The 22,669-nt window shown below is 37.7% G+C and overlaps 1 protein-coding gene across 2 annotated transcripts; it reads left to right on the forward strand.

Moving 5' to 3' along the window:
- Positions 1-12,227: 12,227 nt before the first annotated feature.
- LOC131006832 (uncharacterized protein At5g39865-like) lies at positions 12,228-14,113 on the forward strand. Of its 2 annotated transcripts, XR_009095778.1 has the most exons (2): positions 12,228-13,397; positions 13,974-14,113. XR_009095778.1 is itself a non-coding variant. In XM_057933994.1 (1 exon), the coding sequence occupies exon 1, from the start codon at positions 12,440-12,442 to the stop codon at positions 13,301-13,303; it is 864 nt and encodes a 287-aa protein (XP_057789977.1). In that variant the 5' UTR covers positions 12,229-12,439; the 3' UTR covers positions 13,304-13,451. The 2 variants fall into 2 exon arrangements, 1 of the variants encoding a protein (XP_057789977.1); XM_057933994.1 differs by lacking the exon at positions 13,974-14,113 and having other exon boundaries at positions 12,229-13,451.
- The last annotated feature ends 8,556 nt before the right edge of the window (positions 14,114-22,669 follow it).

Below are 22,669 nucleotides of genomic sequence, written 5' to 3' on the forward strand. Positions count from 1 at the left end.
TGAGATACCCTATCAAACAGACAAAAATGATGAGATAAATAGTGAATCTTACCTAATAATCCCTATCAAACATTGCCTAAGATTGGTTGTTCATTTTGTTGAATATGTAATCACCGTAACATAAGCAAAAGTTATTGTGGTTCAAAGCCCTATGTCGTGGATGTAGGAGCTTGGAGTCTTTGAACCACGTTAAATTATGAGTGGAAATTAAAATTCCACATTTTCCTTAAGGGTGCGTTTACTTAGATGGAAAAAGAAAGAAAAAGTATATTTTCACTCATTTTCCATCATTTTCACTATGATGGAAAAATTTTCTCGGGGCAGGACGAAATATTTTCTCAGGTAGCCCCTTTTTACTCATTTTCTCTCTAATGTTGGATAATATTATTCTAAGGTAAGAGTGTGAAAATATTTTCCAACATTTTCTCATCTTTTCATTTCTAGTAAACATATGATAAAAAATGAGAAAAGGATAATATTTTCCCATCTTTTCTTATTCATCATTTTCCAATGAAAATTTTACAAACAAAGTAAATGCACCCTAAGTAAAAACGCAAAATGCCACTCTTACAAAAATATGCATTTTATGCTCAAATTATTGGCAATAGACAAAACTACGCTTAACATGAAATTATCTAATTATTCATGAGTTATTCAATTCCAAATAGGAAATAGTTGATAAATACTTATCAATCCCGTTTTCATATAACTTAAATATTAATCTTATTGTGAACCAACTCCATACCTTTAGTCGAACTACTTCTGGATTTTGTTTGTTACGTCCTCGGGACACGTCCAACCACACACTTGCAAGAGATGATTGCAGAACTTCTCATTTAGTAGCAACTATGAGTCACCCAGAGTATATCACCCTTGTTTTACAGATTAAATCTAACCATACAGACACACATCAGATGGTTAAGCGATGATATTCTCTGAAGATTTCCAGCCTTGCCGTATTATATTTAGTTGGTAATCGTAAGAAAATATCTACTAAGCTGGAAAGTTGAGCAAAACAAACGTTTATTGAGAAATTATAAAATATTTAATACACGAGTAATATCTCACGTAGGGAGGAGACAAACTTGTTTAGCCACTCATGGTATATAGCCTGAACTTGGTACATAAAAGAAAGAAAAAATAAAGTTTTAAAAAATTGAAAATGATAACAAGTGTTTATTGTGTAGAAAGTAAAGAAGAATTTTTTCGATCCCCCCTTCTTCCTTCAGCTCTCGTTTTTTTATAGAGGTCTGAGTAGGTCTTTATATCCCTATTAAATTATTAACCTCTAATTCCCTTCTTTTGTGGCCAGTTCCTTTTGATCTTGAAAACACCTTTCTTTGTCGGCCATAATTGCAATGTGTCAAACAACTTTCGGTGTTCTTCACATGTTGTTGGGTCCCTCCTCCATTATTTAGTTGATAATGTTTTGGTAGAGCCAGTGGTTGAGATAAAAGACCATTATTAGTTGATAGTGGTCCCCATGTAGTTGTACCCACTTTGTCGTTTTCTTTTAGTGGGCATCTTCATGTAGTTTTACCCATCTATATCGTTTTCTTTTTGGGTGGATCTCTTTTTTCCTACAATCACATGACCATTTTCTCTTTGTCGGACATCTTACTTAATTGATGCCCCCGATGCTCTTTGATGAAGTAGTTTTTGTGCCCCATGTTTGTTGGAACATAACTTCTTCTTGACTTCTTTGGGTAAGAAGCCCTTTACAAACTCTGGTTTTTTCTGATTTGGGCAATCAAAACTGAGTGTTCCATGTTGCAGAATTTGCAACGAGCCTTTTTACTGCCCGCAAACTTGTTTTCTCATAGCAGAGCTCTCTTTGCTTCGAACAGATTCTCTGCATATTTGGTTGTTGTTCATGTCATTGTATTTAATATGAAAGAGCCCAAATTTGCGTTTTGAAAGAATTTAAATCGAATTAAAATCTTGACTTTACTTCGTCTATCTCGGTTAGATAGACCCATAATCCTCATATTCATCGTGTTGATATTTGGTTCTCCGTAAAGGTGGTGACGATCGAGGATTGACTTTTGAGAGCCTTAATTCAGTTCAAGCCTTGAACATCGGGCCTCCGAAGCTTTATAAAATGAAAAGCTTCATGATTCCCTTCCTGCTAGTTCTGGAGATGCACTGAAGAAATATAGTTCAAGAACGTCTCCCATTTTTAGGGACTCATTGTTCATCTATGCATCATAAACAATTTCTTGGATCCATTTAGGTAGAACATTGATTTCATTAAATGTCGGCGACATAGTATAAATTGAGACTGGGCTCCGAATTCATACCATTCCTTAACATCTTAATTTGAAGGGTACGTTAGCGCTGATTTGTTTAGATATGTAACATGTGTTGGTTCGAGAAATATTTTCGTTTAATTAAATGGTTATCAACCTATGCATTTTTTTTAATTGTATCCTGATGACGAGAACTTCCCACCATATGATTGTTTATGTCTTCTACACCAACTTTACAATTTTGCTGCTAATGTACGACTTGATCCCCAATTGTTTATAATTAGCAATTTGGGAAATATTTCTCACGAAATGGTTAAATTTTGTAAGCATTTATTTTTTTCAACTATTTATCGCATAATTGAGTTGGCATTAGTGTTGTATGTACTGCTTCTGAAAAAAGAACATAATTTTGCAATGAAGACGATTAAGATTGATAAAACAATTGAATCACATAGTATGCATCAACAATTCACAAGCAAATCAATAAAAACCAATTGAATCACCAAACCCTAGACCAGATATTTAGTTCATCATAGCAAAATAGTTCAAGTAAAACAAGAAATAATCCATGAAATAATAATTGAAGGAAAAGAGAATAAAAATCTTACAACTTAACTTGAATTCTTCTCACAATGATATTTGTAAAGAAAATCCTGCATAGACTAAATGTTTCTATTTTTTCTACCAGTTTGGGAGCATAAAATTGCAAGAGAAATTTAGAGTTTAGTGACAAACTGTCGCTTTCCACTTAAATTTTCATAAAAAATTGTCATACTCGCCTTAGGGTGATTGTCACCTTGGGGTGACACAACTTCCTGATAATTTGATGCTCTAAGTGAGCTTGGATTGACTGTCACTCTAGGGTGAGGGTGTTTGGCTAAGCTTATTTTAAAGAGCTTATAAGCTCTTGGAGCTTATAAGATGTTTCAAGAGCTTAATTATAAGATATCATTTTTAAGAGCTTATAAGTTGTCAAAGTGTTTGGATAATTGAGCTTATAAGCTAGAGAGATAATTTTTTTGCTAGAGAGAGAAAATATTTTTTTAGAGAGAGAAAATCGAAGAAAAATGAACTTAAATGATATATGATGAAAATAATAAATTATAGTTGAAAAATATTTATAAAAATATTGTTGCATATGAGATTATAAAAAAATAAGTTGGGGTAGAGGAACTTATTTTTTGGGGAGCTTATAAACTCTTGGAGTTTATTTTTGGAGCTTATAAGCTGTTGAGAAATTTATTTTGCCAAACACTTTGAAAGAGCTTATAAGCTCTTAAACAGCTTATAAGCTGTTTTGAGGAGCTTATAAGCTCAGCCAAACACCCTCTTAAGTTTGTTCCCTTATCTTCTAATGCTTGTATCATTTTTTTCCCTTTCAACTTGCGAGCACTTAATTAATTCAACAAAATTGATAAACTAAGCTCAACTTAACAAAACAAGATAAAAAATCACACTAAGCTATTAAACTCCACAAGAAAACTGCAACTAGAATGATAAGAAAATGACACAATAAACAAATAAACATTAATCAATGACTATTTAATTATGTATATTGAAAACAGTCAAAAAATGACACAATAAACTTGTAATTAAGTATTTAAGTTGGGAAGTCTTTCTTAAGAAATGGTTAATTTTTTTCAACTATTTATCGCATGATTGGGTTGGCATTAGTATTGTATGTTGCAACTACGTCTGTCAAAATAACATTTTATGCAATAAAGACGATCTAGATTGATTCGCAAATCGAATGAGTGATGAGTGAATCAAAGACTAGTTGTGTATATTGATAATATTTTTTTTCAACTATTGATAATGAACGGACATTGAATGCTTTCAATTAATGAATACAAGAATATACGTAAATATCAATTGTCGTCGTTTTCTCAAAGAAACATAGCTATAGTCTCTCTCGATTTTGATATTAGGTGAATTTTATTGGCCACATTAGACTATTTTTAATGTATGAAATATTTGTATATTTTTATTTTTATTATTATTAATATTGTAATCATTTAAATCGTTATTTTAGTGAAAACATACAATACAACTCCTTAAATTAAATTTCGGGATTCACCTCTTTGGTACTATTAGGTAACTTCCATCAACCAACTTGGTGAAGCATGAAAACAACGCCTAATCTAAAAAGCAGTAATCGAGACAGGATTTACGTGGTTCGGTCGTTAAGACCTACGTCCACGGGAGATCTTCGAGTTTTTTCACTATATTTTGAGATGATTACATTTTACAAGTGTTGCTCCCAAATAAAATTATTCCCCTAATGCTAAAGCTAACCTTCTATTTATAGATGTGAGAGTGAGCCCTAAAGGCCTTAGGCCCATGAACTATAATAATTGGATTTAGGCCCAAAACTTAGTACAATGATCTTAATCCCCAAGCTGAACCATCATACGTGGCTGCGTGGAAAGACACTTTGGCTGCGCTGCTCTAGTCTGCGCTGCTCTACGCTACTGTGCTGCGCAGCTCTGCGCTGCTCTGGTCTGCGCTGTTCTGCTCTGGCTGCGCTGCTCTGCTCTACGCTGCTCCGCTCCGGCTGCGCAGCTCTGTTGCGCTGCTCTGCTCTACGCTGGTGGTGTTGCACTCTAGCATGGCAGCAGCTCTGCACTTTGGTCAAGGCTGATTGACTCTTTTTAGTTAGACCTGCGTTCATTAGTTCTTGTGATAATAATAACAATAATAGTAATCAAGTAAGATGTTCTTGTATTGCCAGGCACAATGCTGATGAGTATTCTAGTCCTCATCAGCTACTCCCCCTAGTCTGGTTGAACTGTGTCTTCTTCATTGTTCAACCAGTGGTGTGTGATATAGAGTCAGCGCTGTGCTGCTCTCCCGTGTCAATTAAGTGTACATGATTCCCTGCACTTCTTAGATAAGAACTTCTCAATCTTTGTAAGAATAGTAAATACAAAGTATTTAAGCGCTGCAAACGAACCAAGGTAAAAGAGAGTAGTTTTTTCTTTCGAATTATTTGGATGTCATCAATGATGACTAGCTTAAGGCTCCAATATCCGCAGAGCGGCTGAGTTGCTACTTAAGGCTCATCCCCAGTCTAACTTTCGCGGCTTATGATGTTTCTGCGCGGAGCATAGACATTGAGGCCTTCGTTGTGCAATTAATGCCTTGAATTTTGCAATTAATGCCTTGAATTGTGCAATTAATGCCTTGAATTTTGCAATTAATGCCCCTGAGTTTTGCAATTAATGCCCCTGTCTAACTTTCGCGGCTTACGATATTTTTGCACGGAGCATAGACAATCAAAGAACCCTGTCTAACTTTCGTGGCTTACAATATTTTTGCGCGGAGCATAGACATTCAAAGAACCCTGTCTAACTTTCGCGGCTTACAATATTTTTGCGCGGAGCATAGACATTGTGACCTGACAACGACTCGGGCATTCTGCGCCGACCGAGATAACTGTTTTCCCTATACTTGAAATAGCTGGTCTGACTGCGCTGAGATAGTCACACTGGTTGCACTGATACAATCGCACTGACTGCACTGAGATAGCCATACTGGCTGCTCTGATATGATCACTCTGACTGTACTGGGATAGCCACATTGGCCGCACTGATATGATCACTCTGACTGTACTGAGATAGCCACACTGGCCGCACTGATATGATCACTCTGACTGTACTGAGATAGCCATACTGGCTGCACTGATATAATCACCCTGACTGTACTAAGATAGCCACACTGGCTGCACTGAGATAGCCGTACTGGCTACGCTGATATAATCTATGCGATTTGCGTTGCAGATGACTTAAATGAAGATGGCTGCATAGGTTGGGCTGATAATTCGAGCACTGATTATATCGAGATAACTGAGACAGCCACATTGGCTGCGCTGAGAAAGCTCAGATAAATTCTGAGGTTGATAGCTGCGCAGGCTGAGATAGCCTATCCTGACTGCGCTGAGAAAGCTCAGATAAATTCTGAGGTTTACAGCTCTGGATCGTAGTTAAGTTACCATTTAAGGTTTTAATATCCGCTACGCGGCTGAGTTTCCATTAAGGCTCGAATATCCTGCTAACTTTTTCGAGAAAGCACATATGGTGGTATATACTCCAGTTGGTGAAGCATGAAAACAACGCCTAATCTAAAAAGCAGTAATCGAGACAGGATTTACGTGGTTCGGTCGTTAAGACCTACGTCCACGGGAGATCTTCGAGTTTTTCCACTATATTTCGAGATGATTACATTTTACAAGTGTTGCTCCCAAATAAAATTATTCCCCTAATGCTAAAGCTAACCTTCTATTTATAGATGTGAGAGTGAGCCCTAAAGGCCTTAGGCCCATGAACTATAATAATTGGATTTAGGCCCAAAACTTAGTACAATGATCTTAATCCCCAAGCTGAACCATCATACGTGGCTGCGTGGAAAGACACTTTGGCTGCGCTGCTCTGGTCTGCGCTGCTCTACGCTGTTGTGCTGCGCTGCTCTGGTCTGCGCTGTTCTGCTCTGGCTGCGCTGCTCTGCTCTACGCTGATCCGCTCTGGCTGCGCAGCTCTGGTCTACGCTGGTGGTGTTGCACTCTAGCAAGGCAGCAGCTCTGCACTTTGGTCAAGGCTGATTGACTCTTTTTAGTTAGACCTGCGTTCATTAGTTCTTGTGATAATAATAACAATAATAGTAATCAAGTAAGATGTTCTTGTATTGCCAGGCACAGTGCTGATGAGTATTCTAGTCCTCATCACAACTAAGTTAAGAAAAATAAGACAATAAAAACAACAAAAAGATAAAAGTGATAAACATATCTAATCTCACTCCCCTTCTCTAAACTTATTACAGAACAACAGGTTCAAATATAAGTTCGGAGGGAAGAATAAAAAATACGTGTGTCACTACTCACATAATACCATGCTCAAGGGTGGTGGTGTGGACAAAGTTTAAAATCTGCATCTTCCAAATTCTTCTACGATCTTCTCCCCAAAATAAAACAAAGAAAACATAATAAAAATGAAAAGAACAATGAAAAGGAGAAGTAAAACAAAAATAGGAAAATAGGTGAGTTACTTCCCAACAAGTGTTTAATTTAACTTTGTGATGCTGCTGCCGAGGATTGTTTAGATTACACTTTGATATTTTGTGTAGTACTTAATCAGGGCAATACCAATGCCCCAATAAATAATACTCCCTCCGTCCCGCTTCAAATGGCCCAAAAACTTTGGGCACGAAGATTAAGAAATGTGTGATAAAGGTGTAAAGTGGTGGTACCAACTTTATTGATGATTTTTGTAAACCTTATTAACAAAAGCAATTAGGAGAGAGAAATAACAATAATTAAAGGTATATATAGGAGAGAGAAACACAAAATAGGCTGTCAACTTCGTTTCATTCGAAAATTTTGGTGCCAAATAACTAAATTCTGCATACATTTCAATATTCCCTCTAATACTTCAAAATGCATTAACTCCCCCTATAAATACAAGTATTCTGACAGATGCATTTACAATCTCAAAAACACCACACAATATCTTCCAAAAAAAATATGACACACAAGAAAGACAAGCTAGCTGCATTGCATTTTTTCTTAGAGGGCAGTAAAAACGGCAAAAACAACGAAGGGGAAGATCTCGGTAACTTGTGTGAAATTCTCCAAAAGTCGACGCACCAACAATCGTCTTTGGGCTTAAGCAAAAAACCAACAAAATTAAGGTAAATCAGCTTATTTGCAAAGTGCAAAGATAGGAAACAAAAATAGACCTAAGAGAGTGGAAATTGACTTGGAACTAAACTCAAGCTTAGAGTTGAAAAAATGGTCCACAGTGAGGAGGTTAGCTCAAGGTGTTGGCTGTTCTAAGAGCACAGTGGGGAGGTGGATTACAAGGGGGCTGATCAAAGCTCACACATTTGCCATAAGATCAGATCTTAGTGCTCTGAATAAATTGCTAAGGCTTAGATTCAGCCTAGAGGCTATTGAGGTGGACAAAATAATGAATGTTCTTAGGTTCAAGAGCATGCATAACACAGCTCATATTAATGAAAAATGGTTCCATATGACTAAATGAATGCACATATTCTACTTGGCTCCAAGAGAGCTAGAGCCTTATAGGACTTGCAAGAGCAAGAAGTTCATCACAAAAGTGATGTTTATGAGTGCGGTATATAGGCCTATATTTAATGAAGATGGGTCAGTGAATTTTGATGGTAAAATAGGGATATTCCCTTTCACACATACAATTCCAGTACAAAGAGCAAGCAATAATAGAGCAGCTGACACAATGGAGACCAAGCCAATACAGTCTGTCACTAAGGAGGTAGTGAGAGACTGCTTGATTCATGTATGGCAAGACATAGATAAATGCATGTAATGTGGTGCTAAATTAATTGGAGTGTAGTTAATGAATGTTGTATGAGATGTAATGTTCCTTTTATGCAATGAAAGTTTAGTTTTTCTTTTCAATTTTGCAATGTAGATTCTGCTAGCTATAAATCCAAATGGCCAGTCAATCAAAGCAAACACATACATTCACCAAGATAATGCTAAGCCCCATATCAACAATAATGATCACATATTCAGAGAGGCTGCAAACAAGGATGGTTTCTACTTTGAATTAGTACAACAACCACCCAACAACCTAGACACAAATGTGAACGATTTGGATTGGTTTAGAGCTGTACAATCCATACAAACGGAGAAAGTATGCAACACATTTGATGATTTAGCCAAAGCTGTTCTAGAATCATTTGAAGAACTATCTCCAAATATATTGAACAATGTTTTCTTATCACTAAAAGGGTGCATGATCGAAATTATGAAAGTAAGAGCAGAGAACAACTATAAGCTGCCACACATGAAGAAATGAGCTTTGATGAGGGCAAGTACACTTCCTTTGAATTTGGAAGTTGATGCAGATTTGGTCAAGCAAGCCTTGACGTATTTAGGGCAAATGGAAATCACAAATGGTATAGACATACTTCAAGCTACACTAGGGATTGAAATGCTAGAAGATGGGAATGAGCATGCAGGCAGTGAAGATGAAGATTTTTGGTAAATCGCACACTATAGTTTTGTAAACATGCAATTTTTGAAGAAAAATCCTAGGGTATATGTACATGCAAATTTTTGAAGATGAACTGTAAATGTATACCCCCTTTTTTTGTAAATCTATTCAATTAATATATCCCCAGTTGCAATTAAACAGAGCAACAATCAGTCAGGCAGCCAACAACTAACTGAAGCTACAAATCACAGATGTAAGCAACAAATCTTATCATTTCAGCACACAACCAAGCCACACATCACACGTAACTCCTACAACCAAGCCACACATCACACATCACAACATTGCACCAAGCCACACAACACACATAAGACCAAAGGAAAAGATCTAGCCAGGGTAAAATATATAACAAGAAGGATGCGCTCCGCGATCGGTGATTTTTCCCATGGTTTTCTATCCACTTCTATCTCCTCTGCCTTCTCATTTATTCCCTCCGTCTCCTCCACGATTTCATCCATAGAATCAGACAGATCCGCCAAGCCTTGCATACCTTCGGTCACCTTGACGATCTCAAACATAGAATCGGCCAAATCCACCATCTCAAACATAGATTCCGTCAGATCCGCCTCACCACCATCGTCGGACGGAGGGGAGCCCCATAGTTGGACCTCTGAACGGTGAAAGGCCGCTTGCAATCATCCTATGCACACATGCATATGTGCGCAAACAATTTTAGCGTCGACAAGAGTAGAATCGACAATCTCAGTCATGGACTGAGGAACGGAGTTGCGATTCACCATTTTAATCGGAGATATATCATCACAGAGCTTTAATGAAAAGGGTACGAAGAAGAGATTAGTCACCGCCTAAGAGAAGGGCTCTGAACTCATCACGGCGGCAAGAAAGAGGATCAGAGTAGTGGAGGTGAAGAGTTGCATAAAGAATCCCGAACAGAGAGAAAGTCAGAGTGAAAATGAGGGGAGGCGGATAAACAAACCCTATGCGGGTTTGTTTTAAAAAAGGTTAATTACGGGAAAAATCATGAACTTTGGTCGGATTTTCAAGTTTGCCATGAACTTTTTTTTTTTATCAAATTTTCCCAGAACTTAAGGGGTTGATCAATTTTGCCACGACTTTTACCTCAAGTGAAGGTCCGGTCTTAGCTGGCGCCTACGTGGCAATACCGAGCTGACATAGCGCCTACGTGGTAATACCAAGCTAACATGGCGCCTACGTGGTAATACTGAGCTGATGAGGCGCCTACTTGGAAAAAAAAATAAAAAATAGAAAATCGATTATTTTTCTTTGCTCTGGCCTTGAGCTGCTCTGCTCTGGTCTCTGCTCTGGCCTTGAGCTGCTCTGCTCTGGTCAGGCAGAGCTATCTCTGGAAGAGTCGGCAGAGCAGAGTCGGGCATAGCTGAGTCAGGCAGAGTCGGCAGAGCTACCTCTGGCTCTGTCAGCTCTGGCGGCCTTAGTCAGCTTTGGCGCCTTAGTCAGCTCTGCTCCGGTCGCTGCCTCCCTAACCAACCCTGCAGATCCGCCGCCGCGCCAGTCGCTGCCCTCTCCGCTGCTCCGATTCGCGGCCTTTACCACCACCACACCAGATCCGCCGCCCCTACGCTGCCTTTACCACCACTACCTTGCAGATCCGCTGCCTCCCTCACCACCGCCTCAGGCACCAAACGTCTGCTGATTCGGCACCCTCACCACCGCCTCCGGCACCCGCACCAGATCCGGCGCCCCTGCCGTCGCCGCGCCAGTCACCTCCGTCCCTCGATCTCAGACACGCAGACCGTCCACCACAAACCTCGCGCCGTTCTTCTTCTTCCCCAAACATCCATCGCCGCCGTCGACTTCTTCTCCCTCAAAAATCTTCTTCTTCCCCAGATCTCGCGCCGCCGACCTCACACCTCACTAGGGTTTGCGCCCCCTTCGCTGCCTTCTCCCACACCACACCTCTCTCTCCACCGCCCTCCCCCACCACCTCGCAGATCCGCCGCCCCCCTCCGCAGTACCAGGTGATTAGAAGAGCTCTGCCCACGGAGACGGAAAACCTTCTTGCCGGCGAGCTCGACCACTAACACACACACAGAGAGAGAGAGAGAGAGAAGAGAGAGAGAGAGAGTGAAAGTTTTGGGCTGAAAACGACGTCGTTTTGATTCACCGCCGGTGACGCCATGTCACTTTTCAAGTCACTTAAAAATGCCATGTCAGCACTCAATTTTTGGGAGTTTTGAAAATCATGGCAAAATTGATCAACCCCTGGGAAAATTTGATAAAAAAAAAGTTCATGGAAAACTTGGAAATCCGACCAAAGTTCATGATTTTTCACGTAATTAACCCTTTTAATAAAATAGGTTATTAGTGTTAAATGGGCTAAATGAATTAGTGTTAAAGGCCTAATTTTATTTCTAAATTTGGGTTGGATCATTTGAAATGGAACAACCCATAATTAAAATTGGGTTATTTAAAGTAGGACGGATGGAGTGAATACAAATTACTCCCTCCGTCCGCCAAAAATGGACCATTTTTACTATATCGGGCGTCCGCAAAGAGTATACTACTTTCCTTTTATAGAAATGGTCCCATCATCCACTTTAATCTTTTATCGTTACAAACACTCTTTATTTATAGAAAAACCATCTCAAATTCAATCTCAACCACACATCTCATAAAGTGGTGGGACCCTTTCTCCACTACATCAAAATTATCACCAATTTTATTAAATCTCGTGCCCAACCAAAGTGGTCCACTTTTGACGGACGGAGAAAGTAATTAATTTCGTGGAGTAATAAATAAAACATAACATTCAAATTATAATTATAATTTGAAAACTAAAGTTGCATTCTCCAAAAATGCAACTTCTAGACATTAATTGCATTCTCATCCACAAAAATTAGACAATAAAATGGTGAAATGCAAATATGAATTAATAAAAAAAATTCGAAAACTAGCCGCCATTTCCGGTGACATATAAATAGAAGCGTTATCGAGGTGGAAGGGTCATCAACGATCATTCTCCTCATTTCCCTCTTTCCTTAAATCCGTTTTTCCCTCTCATTCCCCTTTCTCTTCCCCAATCTCTCATTCTTTTCTCTCTCTTAAAATCTGTTTTCCCGACACGCGCGTCCACTCCGCCCCAGCTCCGCCACCGCCACCGCCACCGCCGTCGCCGTCGCCGATTGAAACCCCCTGATTTCCAAAACCCCTGCCCCTGGGATGTCTGATTGCAAGAGTCAAGGAAATGGGGGGAGGAAGACCCACCTAACAATCAAGAGCAACCCTTCCTTGGTTTTCAATCGCTCCATGACGGCGTACACGCCGTCGTCAGCGGCGGCGGTGGCGGGGGAGGAGAACAGCATGCCGCTGCGCAACTCCCTGTCGTACCAGCGCAACGGCTCCATCAACACCCTCCGCAGCGGCAAAGCATTGAAGGGGAAGGTGAGGAAGATGTGTTCCATCTTCGAGTCCCCAAAGCACCGCCCCTCCATCAGCATCGATCCGCAGCAGCAGTCGCCGTCGTCGTCCCCGTCCCCGTCCCCGTCCCCCTCCCCAACCTCCAACAAGTCCTCCTTCTCGCCGCCGGACTCCCCTAACCTCTGGGATTTCTCCCCCGTGCGGCTGCCGGGGACCGAGGACAGGGTGGTGATCTACTTCACCAGCCTGCGGGGAATCCGGCGGACGTTCCACGACTGCCAGAGCGTGCGGATGCTGTTCAGAGGCTTCCGGGTGAACCTGGACGAGCGGGACGTGTCGATGGACGTGGCCTACAAGAACGAATTGCAGGAGCTGTTTGGGGAGGAAGAGAGCGTCAGCTTGCCGCAGGTGTTCATCAAGGGGAAGCACATTGGGGGAGCCGAGGTTGTGTTGAATCTGCTCGAGGTTGGGGAGCTCGTCAGGATGATCAAGGGACTCCCTTTCCGATCCCTCAAGCCCTGCGATGTCTGCGATGATATGAGGTTCATCGCCTGCGTCAACTGCGGCGGCAGCCGCAAAGTCTATGATGAGGAGGAGGAGCACACCAACCGCTGCCCCGTCTGCAACGAAAACGGCCTCATGCGTTGCCCTCTCTGCAGCTCCTGAACATCTTCATCACTTTCTATTACTCCAACATATCCATATGTAGTAATAGACTTGATTGGTCAACTGTGTTCCTATAATTTTCCATTAATATACAGTAAGTCACGAAATTGCAACTCAATTGATAAGACGCTTACCATTTAACATATTATTGAATGCTCGAATACATAATTTCACGTCAATGCATGCACTGTGAAAGGTAATCTTACTATATATAAAAGCATAATAATGTGTAAATAAAGAAAAACACTATTATACACGACAATTTGGATAAAGTGTCATAAATATTTATATATAGGGAATTGTGATGTATTTCATGTATACTATAGGGAAATGTAATCTATTTCAATTAATGATGACACTTCATACATGACACTATTTTTTTGAAGTGTCATATATATAAAAAAGGTGCTCATAGATACATATTTTTTAAAAAATATTATCATCTATTAAATGTCAAGTATACTCATTTTGTTTAATAATATTTTTTAATTTATATTGTCATTTCATTAATAAAGTATATAAATAGAGTTAATTACACCAAAATCCATGAATTTTGGGCCAATTTTCAAACTTTTTATTAACATTTTTTTTATATTAGCAATTCCTGAATTTAAGGGGTTGAACAATTTTTTCATGTTTTTTTCCTCCGGGCTGACATGGCAATTTTTAGGCAATTACAAGCTGACATGACGCCTACTTGGACTGAAAATTGACACATGGAAAATAATAAACAAAAAAAAAAAAATCATCCCTTTCCCTCTCCCACCTCCAAGTTCGATGGAACATCGCCGTCGCCGCCGGAATCGTGACCGCTGGAAGTTGAACCCCCTCATATCCATTCCTAGAACACACATAAATCACACACATTCGCACATTGATTCAGAAGGTCGGGAAGTCCTCTGCGGCGGAAATCCACGATTCTCACCAAATTCATGGCCGTCGATTCGTTGCCGGCGCTCTCCCCCTCCCTCGGTCGCCAACGCCACCGACTTCTTTGGCCTGCAGATCCTCGATCTCGATAAAGGCACGATCGCAGAAACCCTAAATTGGGAGAATGTGACTAGGTATGGTTCAACAATGCAAGCCATCGGCGCATCAAACGAGCATTTATTCACCAGTTTCGAGTGGAGCAGGAGAAATTCAAAATGCATCATGGTGTACGAGCTTAGAGACGATCTCCGAGCCGTCACCACGATCGGCCATTATGAAATCTTCGGCACCGATCTTGAATCTGCCATTCCGGTCACTAAATTTCAGTGGCTCTCTCTCAGCGGACCTTCTGAAGTTTCCGACAACATCAAGTTTTGGGAATCTGGGTGGCTCTGTCGCCGTGCTCCGCCCAACTAAGAAAGAGAGAGAGAGAGAGAGAGGTTTGGGCTCAAAGCGACGTCGTTTCACCCCCAACTAAACGACGTCGTTTTGGTTCCCGTCTGGCGATTCCATGTCCTATTTGAGGTCACTTAAAAATGCTATGTCAGTTATGACTTTGGGGATTTTTAGAAAGCGTGGAAAAATTGTTCAACCCCTTAAATTCAGGGAATTACTGATAAAAAAAAATCATGAAAAATTTGAAAAATGATCCAAAGTTCATGAGTTTTGATGTAATTAACCCTATATAATAATATCAATAAAAGTTCCATTGCCCGATGGATAAAATTGTTGATTTATGAATCTAGTGGTTACTATATTCAATTCCTAGTTGAAGCGTTTTTTATTTATTTATTTATTTTTACAAAAACTTGGAATACTTTTTTTAAAATCAACTTATAGTTTTATTAACAACAAATAAAATTTTTCTTAATAGCAAATAAGACTTTTGTTTATAGCGAATAAGATTTTAAAATATTTTATTTATAAATGAAACTTTATTTAAATGTAAATAAGACTTTCTAAAATTAATTAAGATTTGGCTTTTCATTTGTAAATGAGACTTTATTTTAATGTAAATCAAATTAATAAGACTTTTCTTAACAAATACTCCCTCGTCCCATAATAAATGTCCTACTTTCTCTTTTGATTTGTCCCACAATAAGTGTCATCTTTTTAAAATAAGAAGGTGGGCTACACCAATTTTTACCTTTTAATTATCTTCACTTTAATTCCATTCATCTCACAAAATAAAAGTAGGTTCCATCACTTGTTTTTTTTTTTTTACTCTTTTATCACACCCACCTAAATTGTCGTCCTGAAAGACATTTGTTATAGGACGAAAGGAATAAGAATTTAAGAATTTTTATTTATAAATGACTTTTACTTTAATGTAAAAAAGTATTTTTTTTCATAAAATTAAACAAGAGTTTTTCTTAAAACCAAAAGAGAAAATAAGACTTAAGAGTTTAATTTATAAATGTGACTTTTGCTAGTATATAAATAATATTTTTCATAAAATCAAATAAGACTTTTCTTAAAAGTAAATAAGACTTTAAGATTTGTTATTTGTAAATAACAATTTTAAGATTTTAAGACTTTAAGGGCATGTTTGTTTGTCAGGAAAGTAATGTGAATTTGGATTGTTATTCACAGGAAAATGATTCCGTGGAAAATGAATCCTAATAGATTCATTATCCAGTGTTTGGAAATACCAAAACTAATTGTTAAGATTCTGAATTTGTATCATTAAATAAATAATTAATCAATATATATAAGAATTAAATTGTAATTTAATCTTCATAATAAATTTCTCTAATTAATTTTATAGTAACAACAAAGTACATTATTAAGGTTAATTATATGATTTATAATTCTAAAATCAAATTCAATTTTTTTTCTTACATAATAATAATAATAATAATAATAATAATAATAATAATAATAATAATAATAATAATAATAATAATAATAATAATAATAATAATAATAATAATAATAATAATAATAATAAGTTAGGATTTTACATTTTAATACACCAACTTTCGTTGTTGTCCAAATTTGACACGACTTAATTCTTAAAAATTCAAAAAACAACCCCTTTTTGTAAATAATTATACAAAGACCCACTTATGTTATAATTTGGGACATTTAAACCAAAACAAGATATTTCCTTATGATGTTTTCTTTTAAACCATTTTAGGCGCGGATCAAAGATTAAAAGAAAACATCATAAGGAAATATGTTGTTTTGGTTTAAATGTTCCAAATTATAACATAAGTGGGTCTTTGTATAATTATTTACAAAAGGGGTTGTTTTTTGAATTTTTAAGAATTAAGTCGTGCCAAATTTGGACAACAACGAAAGTTGGTGTATTAAAATGTAAAATCCGAACTTCGCGTCAAATATGGATTTTTGGCAAAGTTTGTGTATTTTCACGCAATTATCCCTAATAATAATAATAATAATAATAATAATAATAATAATAATAATAATAATAAATATGATTCATAATTCTAAGAATTAAATTATGATTTTCTTAAAATAATTCATGAATGAATTAATCAATAATAATAATAATAATAATAATAATAATAATTTGCATTTTATAAAATAATACAAATAATATTGAATATATATATATATATATATATAATATAAGTAAGAATCCTAAGAATGAGGAAAAAGAATACCTAAGAAAAGACAGGAATAAGAATCCTGGAAAGTTCCACTACTTTCCTTGTTTTCAGGATTCTGATTACTTTCCCTGTCTGACAAATATTTAACCAAACATAGGAATTTAATATTTTGGCATCAGATTACTTTCTCAGGACAGAATCCGTGCCAAACAAACATGTCCTAAGAGTTTTCTCTCAAAAATATGCTCTTTCTATTCTTGAATACTACCACACCACAACCCCTTTATTTTTATTCATACTTTTTTATACTTATTCACAAAAAAATCATTACGGTCCACCATTACTTTTTGTTAATTAACCCATTGCACTATATAAAGTGGGACAATTTCTCCATTAACAATTCACTTATCTAACATTTCTTAAAACCCATGTCACCAAATTGTTGCATATTTTTAGGAGACAGAGGGAATAACATTTTTCATAAAATCAAATAAGAATTTTCTTAAAAGCAAATATGACTTTTCTTAAAAGTAAATAAGATATTGGGAAAATTCTATGTTTTCATTAATGCCAAAATCAACGATGGAGCCTTACTGATGATCAAAACATAGTTTAAGAATATCAAGTATTTTAAGCTGATGTAGTTTGCTGAAGAAGTCGAAGGCTGCTAAACCCACCAGCTGTTAGGGTCCCGGAGGGTTGACTGACAGGTGTGTGGGGGGAGGGGGGGAGGGAATACACATGTGGGCTATTTTTCGCAAATAAAACAAACTTAACTAAATTTCAGTTCGAAATAAGTTGTAGACTGGTACTGAAGATACTTCAGTAAATTGACACCAATCGAGCACTGGGCTTAACTGATATCCAAGTAAGGCTTCAGTCTAATTTGTAAAATAGAGTAGAGTTATTAATCTCTTTGACTATATGATGAGTCGTCAGTAGGATTAATAACTCAGCAGCAAAATTTAAACTTAATGCGAATAGCCTTTAGAAAATGTTTGTCACTTGTAAAATCCTTAGTTACACTTTTCAATTAATCCAGTTCAGTTGAAAATAGTTTGGCACAAGTAAGGAAATAACTGAAAGCAGATAAAGAACATAAGGATTTTTACGTGGTTTGGAAACAACTTTCCTACTTTCACAGCCAGATTATTTGTCTGACAAACACTCTGGGCTTATGCTTAAAGGTGCACAACGAACCTACCAATCCACTCTGAGAATTAGATTTAACACTTAGCACGCCCTGACACTGTTGTGTCCAATAAGCAATGCTAAGGCCTTTGGAGACAGAACCTTTAATCTGATTCGAACTGCCACCACTTTGCTGGTCATCAACATCTTCACTTTGATGACGAAAAACATGGGTGGTATCATGAACATTCCACTTGGGATGTTTACTCATAACTTCATTAAATACAACCAAGTCTAGAAACTTGTTTCCACATGCTTCGTAAATGGAATGAGCTATCCCACTTTTTCTTCGAGCGTTTGCTTCCCTGCAAGCAGCAACCCATTTGTTTCCATTTTCGTTAAGACGTTTCCAGTGACCATTCATCGATTCAATGTTTCATTTGTTGAGCTCATTTGGATTTTCTGCTTGAGTGTTGTGATACAATTTATGAACATGTGCCCAAAGCGATTCCCCCTTTTGATTTTTTCCTCGAACGTTATCTTCGCTAGCATAGATCCAAGATGACATAAGGGCAACATCTTCTTTCACACACCAAGCTACATTTTTTGCCCCTTTTTTATTTTTGTTTGGGCGTTGAACACCCATAAACAAATTACAGGAGACATTTTCTGGTGTATAAATTCTTTGAGATGTAGGAATCTGACTTAGATTTGGAGAAAATTGAGATTCATAAAATTGAGAATTCGGTTGATTTTCAAAATTTGAAAAAAAAGGAGTCGGATAAGATGAAAAAATTTGCAGAATCTTGAGGGTTAGGATAATCTTGGAAGTTTTGATGATTTTGAGAATTTGGATAATAATAGTGGGATGATTTGGATCCATAACTTAAAATGGAAACAAATATGTGAGGAAAAAATTCAACGAAATGTGAAATGAAGAAATAGAGAGTTTTTGTTTGGATGTGAAAATATAGTAAAATTATGCTCTATTTATAGAACTAAAAATAAGAAAAATTTTAATATATTTTTTATAAAAAAAAATCATTATAAAATTTTATCTATCAAAATATTTAATACACCAGTTATAATTTGACATGTGGCATGAAAAGATAAAAAGTGGAGATGGGTGACTTGGGGCGGTAGATCACTGATAACACCCATTTTTCCATGGTTTTTAGTGTTCATATAATTTCATTTTTATAAGGAATTGAGTGTTGGATGATTGTTTTGTGCTTAATTTGCTTTATCTTGTGAAACATGATTCTTACTCGAACTTTGAAGGAAATTGCAGGATTATTGAGTTCGAATTTGGAAAAGTTGTCAGAAATAGAAGTTGTAGTTCGTCTCAAGAGGAGTTCCTGAGAGCAAACGGATCGTAAATCGGAGTTTGGATGAGAAAGTTATGGCCAAAATAAGAAAGTCGCGCACAGCAGTGAATAGTGTTGACGGAAATTTCCGAATTTTCGAGAATTTTCGGGTTTTTTATATTTTCTCAGTATTTTCGAGTTCTATACTGTATTTATCTCCTGTGCCTATATATAGGTCATTTCCCTGACCTATTAGACAGATCTTTTCACATCTCTTCACCTCATTTCTTTTCTTTTTTTTTTTTTTGTTTTACATTCATTTTTCATAGATTAGATTTATTTCTGCAGATTCAAGCTGTTCATCCAGAATTTCTTCCGGGTTTTATCTATTTCATTTATTTTAATTACTTTCTTTTTATTTATGTTTTTGATTTATTTTAGTATGTCTGGCTAGTTCGTTAATCTGAACATAGGGTTTGTACATAGCTGATTAATTATGTGTGTATGATTTATTGATATCAATTTGCCCTCCAACTTGTGATTCATGATTCCTGGTGCTTAATTTCTTGTGAATTATTTGGCCAATAATTTACATGTCTAGTTGTTCGATTTGAAGACTTGAATGCGATAATTGTTCAGCCGATTCAGGAATGCATGTTATAGTAGTAGCCTTGACACTTGAATGGGATAGGTGAAACTATAGGGAGCTATTCTTTTGTGTACGCTTGAGAGTTAATTTATTCCTTGGAGTCTTGAATGTGAAGGGGGTAAATTAATCTACTTTCATAGGTGTTCGTTAGAGAAGCTTGTGAATAGTTATGTGATCTCTCATCAGGGTTGGATTAAATTGGTAATTGAATCAATAGATTAAATGCATGTAATTAATTAGTAAAAGTACATCCCTAGGGTCAGAGTCTTTTAATATTTGATTTATTTATCATTGTTTTTCTGCTGTTTAGATTTTTTTTATTAAGTTTAGTATTTGATTCACCGTTTTTTTTTTTTGCTTTGCCTGTCTACTGTGAGTGTCTGTTTAGGGAATAGCTAAAGTAATTTCAGTTTTACAGTCTCTGTGGATACGATACTCGATTGCTTATTATTTGCTACAATTGCCTGTGTTAGTTGCAGTTTTGTTGCTAAGAAATTAGTGATCAACTTTTTGGTGCCGTTGCCGCGTTTACTTTTTCTTTTTATTTATCTATTTATTTATTTTTAATTCTCGTATTTTTAGGCACACTGCATACGATGGCTACTGATGAATAAATCCGCGCTCTACAGGAGCAGCTGCAGCAGTTATTGGATGCGCAGAAAAAGCTAGAGGAGCAGAAGCAGCCTCCGATTAATGAGGCATTCATACCACAATATATCTACCAGGAACCTCCACGAGTCAATGTCAATAATTTCGAGCTGAAGACTGGTTTGATCACAATGGTCCAGCAGAACCAGTATGGAGGACACGCTATAGAGGATCCTAATGCGCATCTGGCGCAATTTCTGGAGCTTTGCAGCACTGTAAAGATGAATGGAGTATCTGATGATATTATACGTCTTCGTTTTTTCCCTTTCTCACTGCGGGATAAAGCGAAGTCGTGGTATCATACATAGAATTTGAGTGCAACTACTATGTGGGAAGATGTAGCTCAAGCTTTCCTATGCAAGTTCCATCCTCCTGGCCTGACCTTGAATTTAAAGATGGACATTGTGCAGTTCCAGCAGTTTGAGGGAGAAAAGCTGACAGATACATGAGAGAGGTACCAAGAGAATTTGAGAAAGTGTCCGAGCCACGGATTTGATGAAGGCACGCTCATTATCATGTTCTACAATACTTGTAGAGAGCGTACAAGAATGCATTTGGACATAGTTGCAGGAGGTTCTCTGCTTCAGAAAGGCAGTTCAGAGGCTTGGAACATCATAGAGAGTATGGCTGCTACAAGCTATCAATGGCCAGTAGAAAGAGTATAATTGAAAAAGGTTGCAGCTGCTTCCAGTTCTGATCCTATGGCAGCGATGGTTACACAGCAGGCAGCGATTGCTACGCAGCTGGCAGAGCTGACTACTAAGATCAATGAGTTGAATGTTGGACATCCTGAGCAAGCTGTGAAAGACCCGTCAAGCATGGAAGATGTCAATTACATTAATGGCAGAAACTATGGGAATTTTCAGCGAGGACAACCAGGAATGTATAGCAGAGGTCAGCAATATCAGTAGGACCAGCAGCAGTTCCAGCCAGGAGCACGCCCGCATCCGAATCTTTCTTATGGCACCCAAACAATGCTTTGCAGCCTCCACCTGGGTTTTCTGTGTCTAGTGGAAGAGTTATGCAGCAGGTTTTAACAGAGGTGTCTAGTATGAAGACAACTGTTAATACAAGGATGACCAATTTGGAGTCACAAGTGGGTCGTATTGGAAATAATTTTTCAGCACTTTCCAAGCAAGTGCAGATGTTGGAGACTCAAGTTGGTCAGATGGCTAACCAAGCAGCTGCACAGCACAAGCCAGGCCAATTTCCTAGCAACACTCAGTTCAATCCGAAGAGCCAACATCAATAGCCTCAGCAAAATCAGCAATGTCATTCCATTCGGGTGGTTGATAATTCAGTTGAGGATGAATGTATTTCTGTTTCTCCCCCTCTTCCATTCCCGAGGCCAAGATTAGATGAGCAAAGCTCCAAATTTTGGGAAACATTTAAGAAGTTGGCTGTGAATATTCCTTTCGTGGAGATCTTGAGAAACAAGCCAAATGAGGTGCAAATTGTGAAGGCTGTGATGGAAAAGAAGAGTGCATTCAATGAATTTGAGGAGGTGCTCGCAGTGAAGGAGTATCAGTTGCCTCCAAAGAGAGAAGATCCGGGCAGCTTCAATATTCCTGTAAAGATTGGAAAGTTATTGTTTGAGAAAGTGATGTGTGACACCGGAGCAAGCATAAATGTCATGCCCCTCAAAGTTTATAGGAAATTGCAGTTGGGGGATTTGAAGCCAACCAACAAGAAAATTCAACTTATTGATAAGTCTTGCTCTAAACCTCTAGGAGTTGCGGAAGATGTGCTTGTAAAGGTGAGTGATCTTTTCTTCCCTGTCGACTTTGTAGTGTTGAATATTCCGGAGGTTCCAAAGATACCTTTGCTGTTAGGGAGACCTTTCCTTGCCACATGTGGAGCAAAGCTAGATATGCAAAGGGGGACGATGACATTGGGAGCCTATGGGGAAACAGTGATTTTCAAGAAACCTCCACCAAAGGAAGTTCCCCAGAATGAAGTGATTAATTTGGCTGACAATTTTCTAGCAAATTCGGAGGATGAAGAGGTTGAGAAGAATGAGCTGCCCAAGTATGAAGCCAAGAAAAAAAACTCCAAAGCCAAAAGAAGTTCTGAATTTAGAGATGTGTTTGTTTTTGGAGCATGATGGGGGGGTCATTGAAAACTC

Source organism: Salvia miltiorrhiza, chromosome 1, assembly GCF_028751815.1.
Source record: "Salvia miltiorrhiza cultivar Shanhuang (shh) chromosome 1, IMPLAD_Smil_shh, whole genome shotgun sequence".
Taxonomy (NCBI): Eukaryota; Viridiplantae; Streptophyta; class Magnoliopsida; order Lamiales; family Lamiaceae; genus Salvia; species Salvia miltiorrhiza.

Excerpts from the sequence above, each read along its gene's own strand:
- LOC131006832 (XM_057933994.1), top strand. The coding sequence starts at position 12,440 with ATGTCTGATTGCAAGAGTCAAGGAAATGGGGGGAGGAAGACCCACCTA.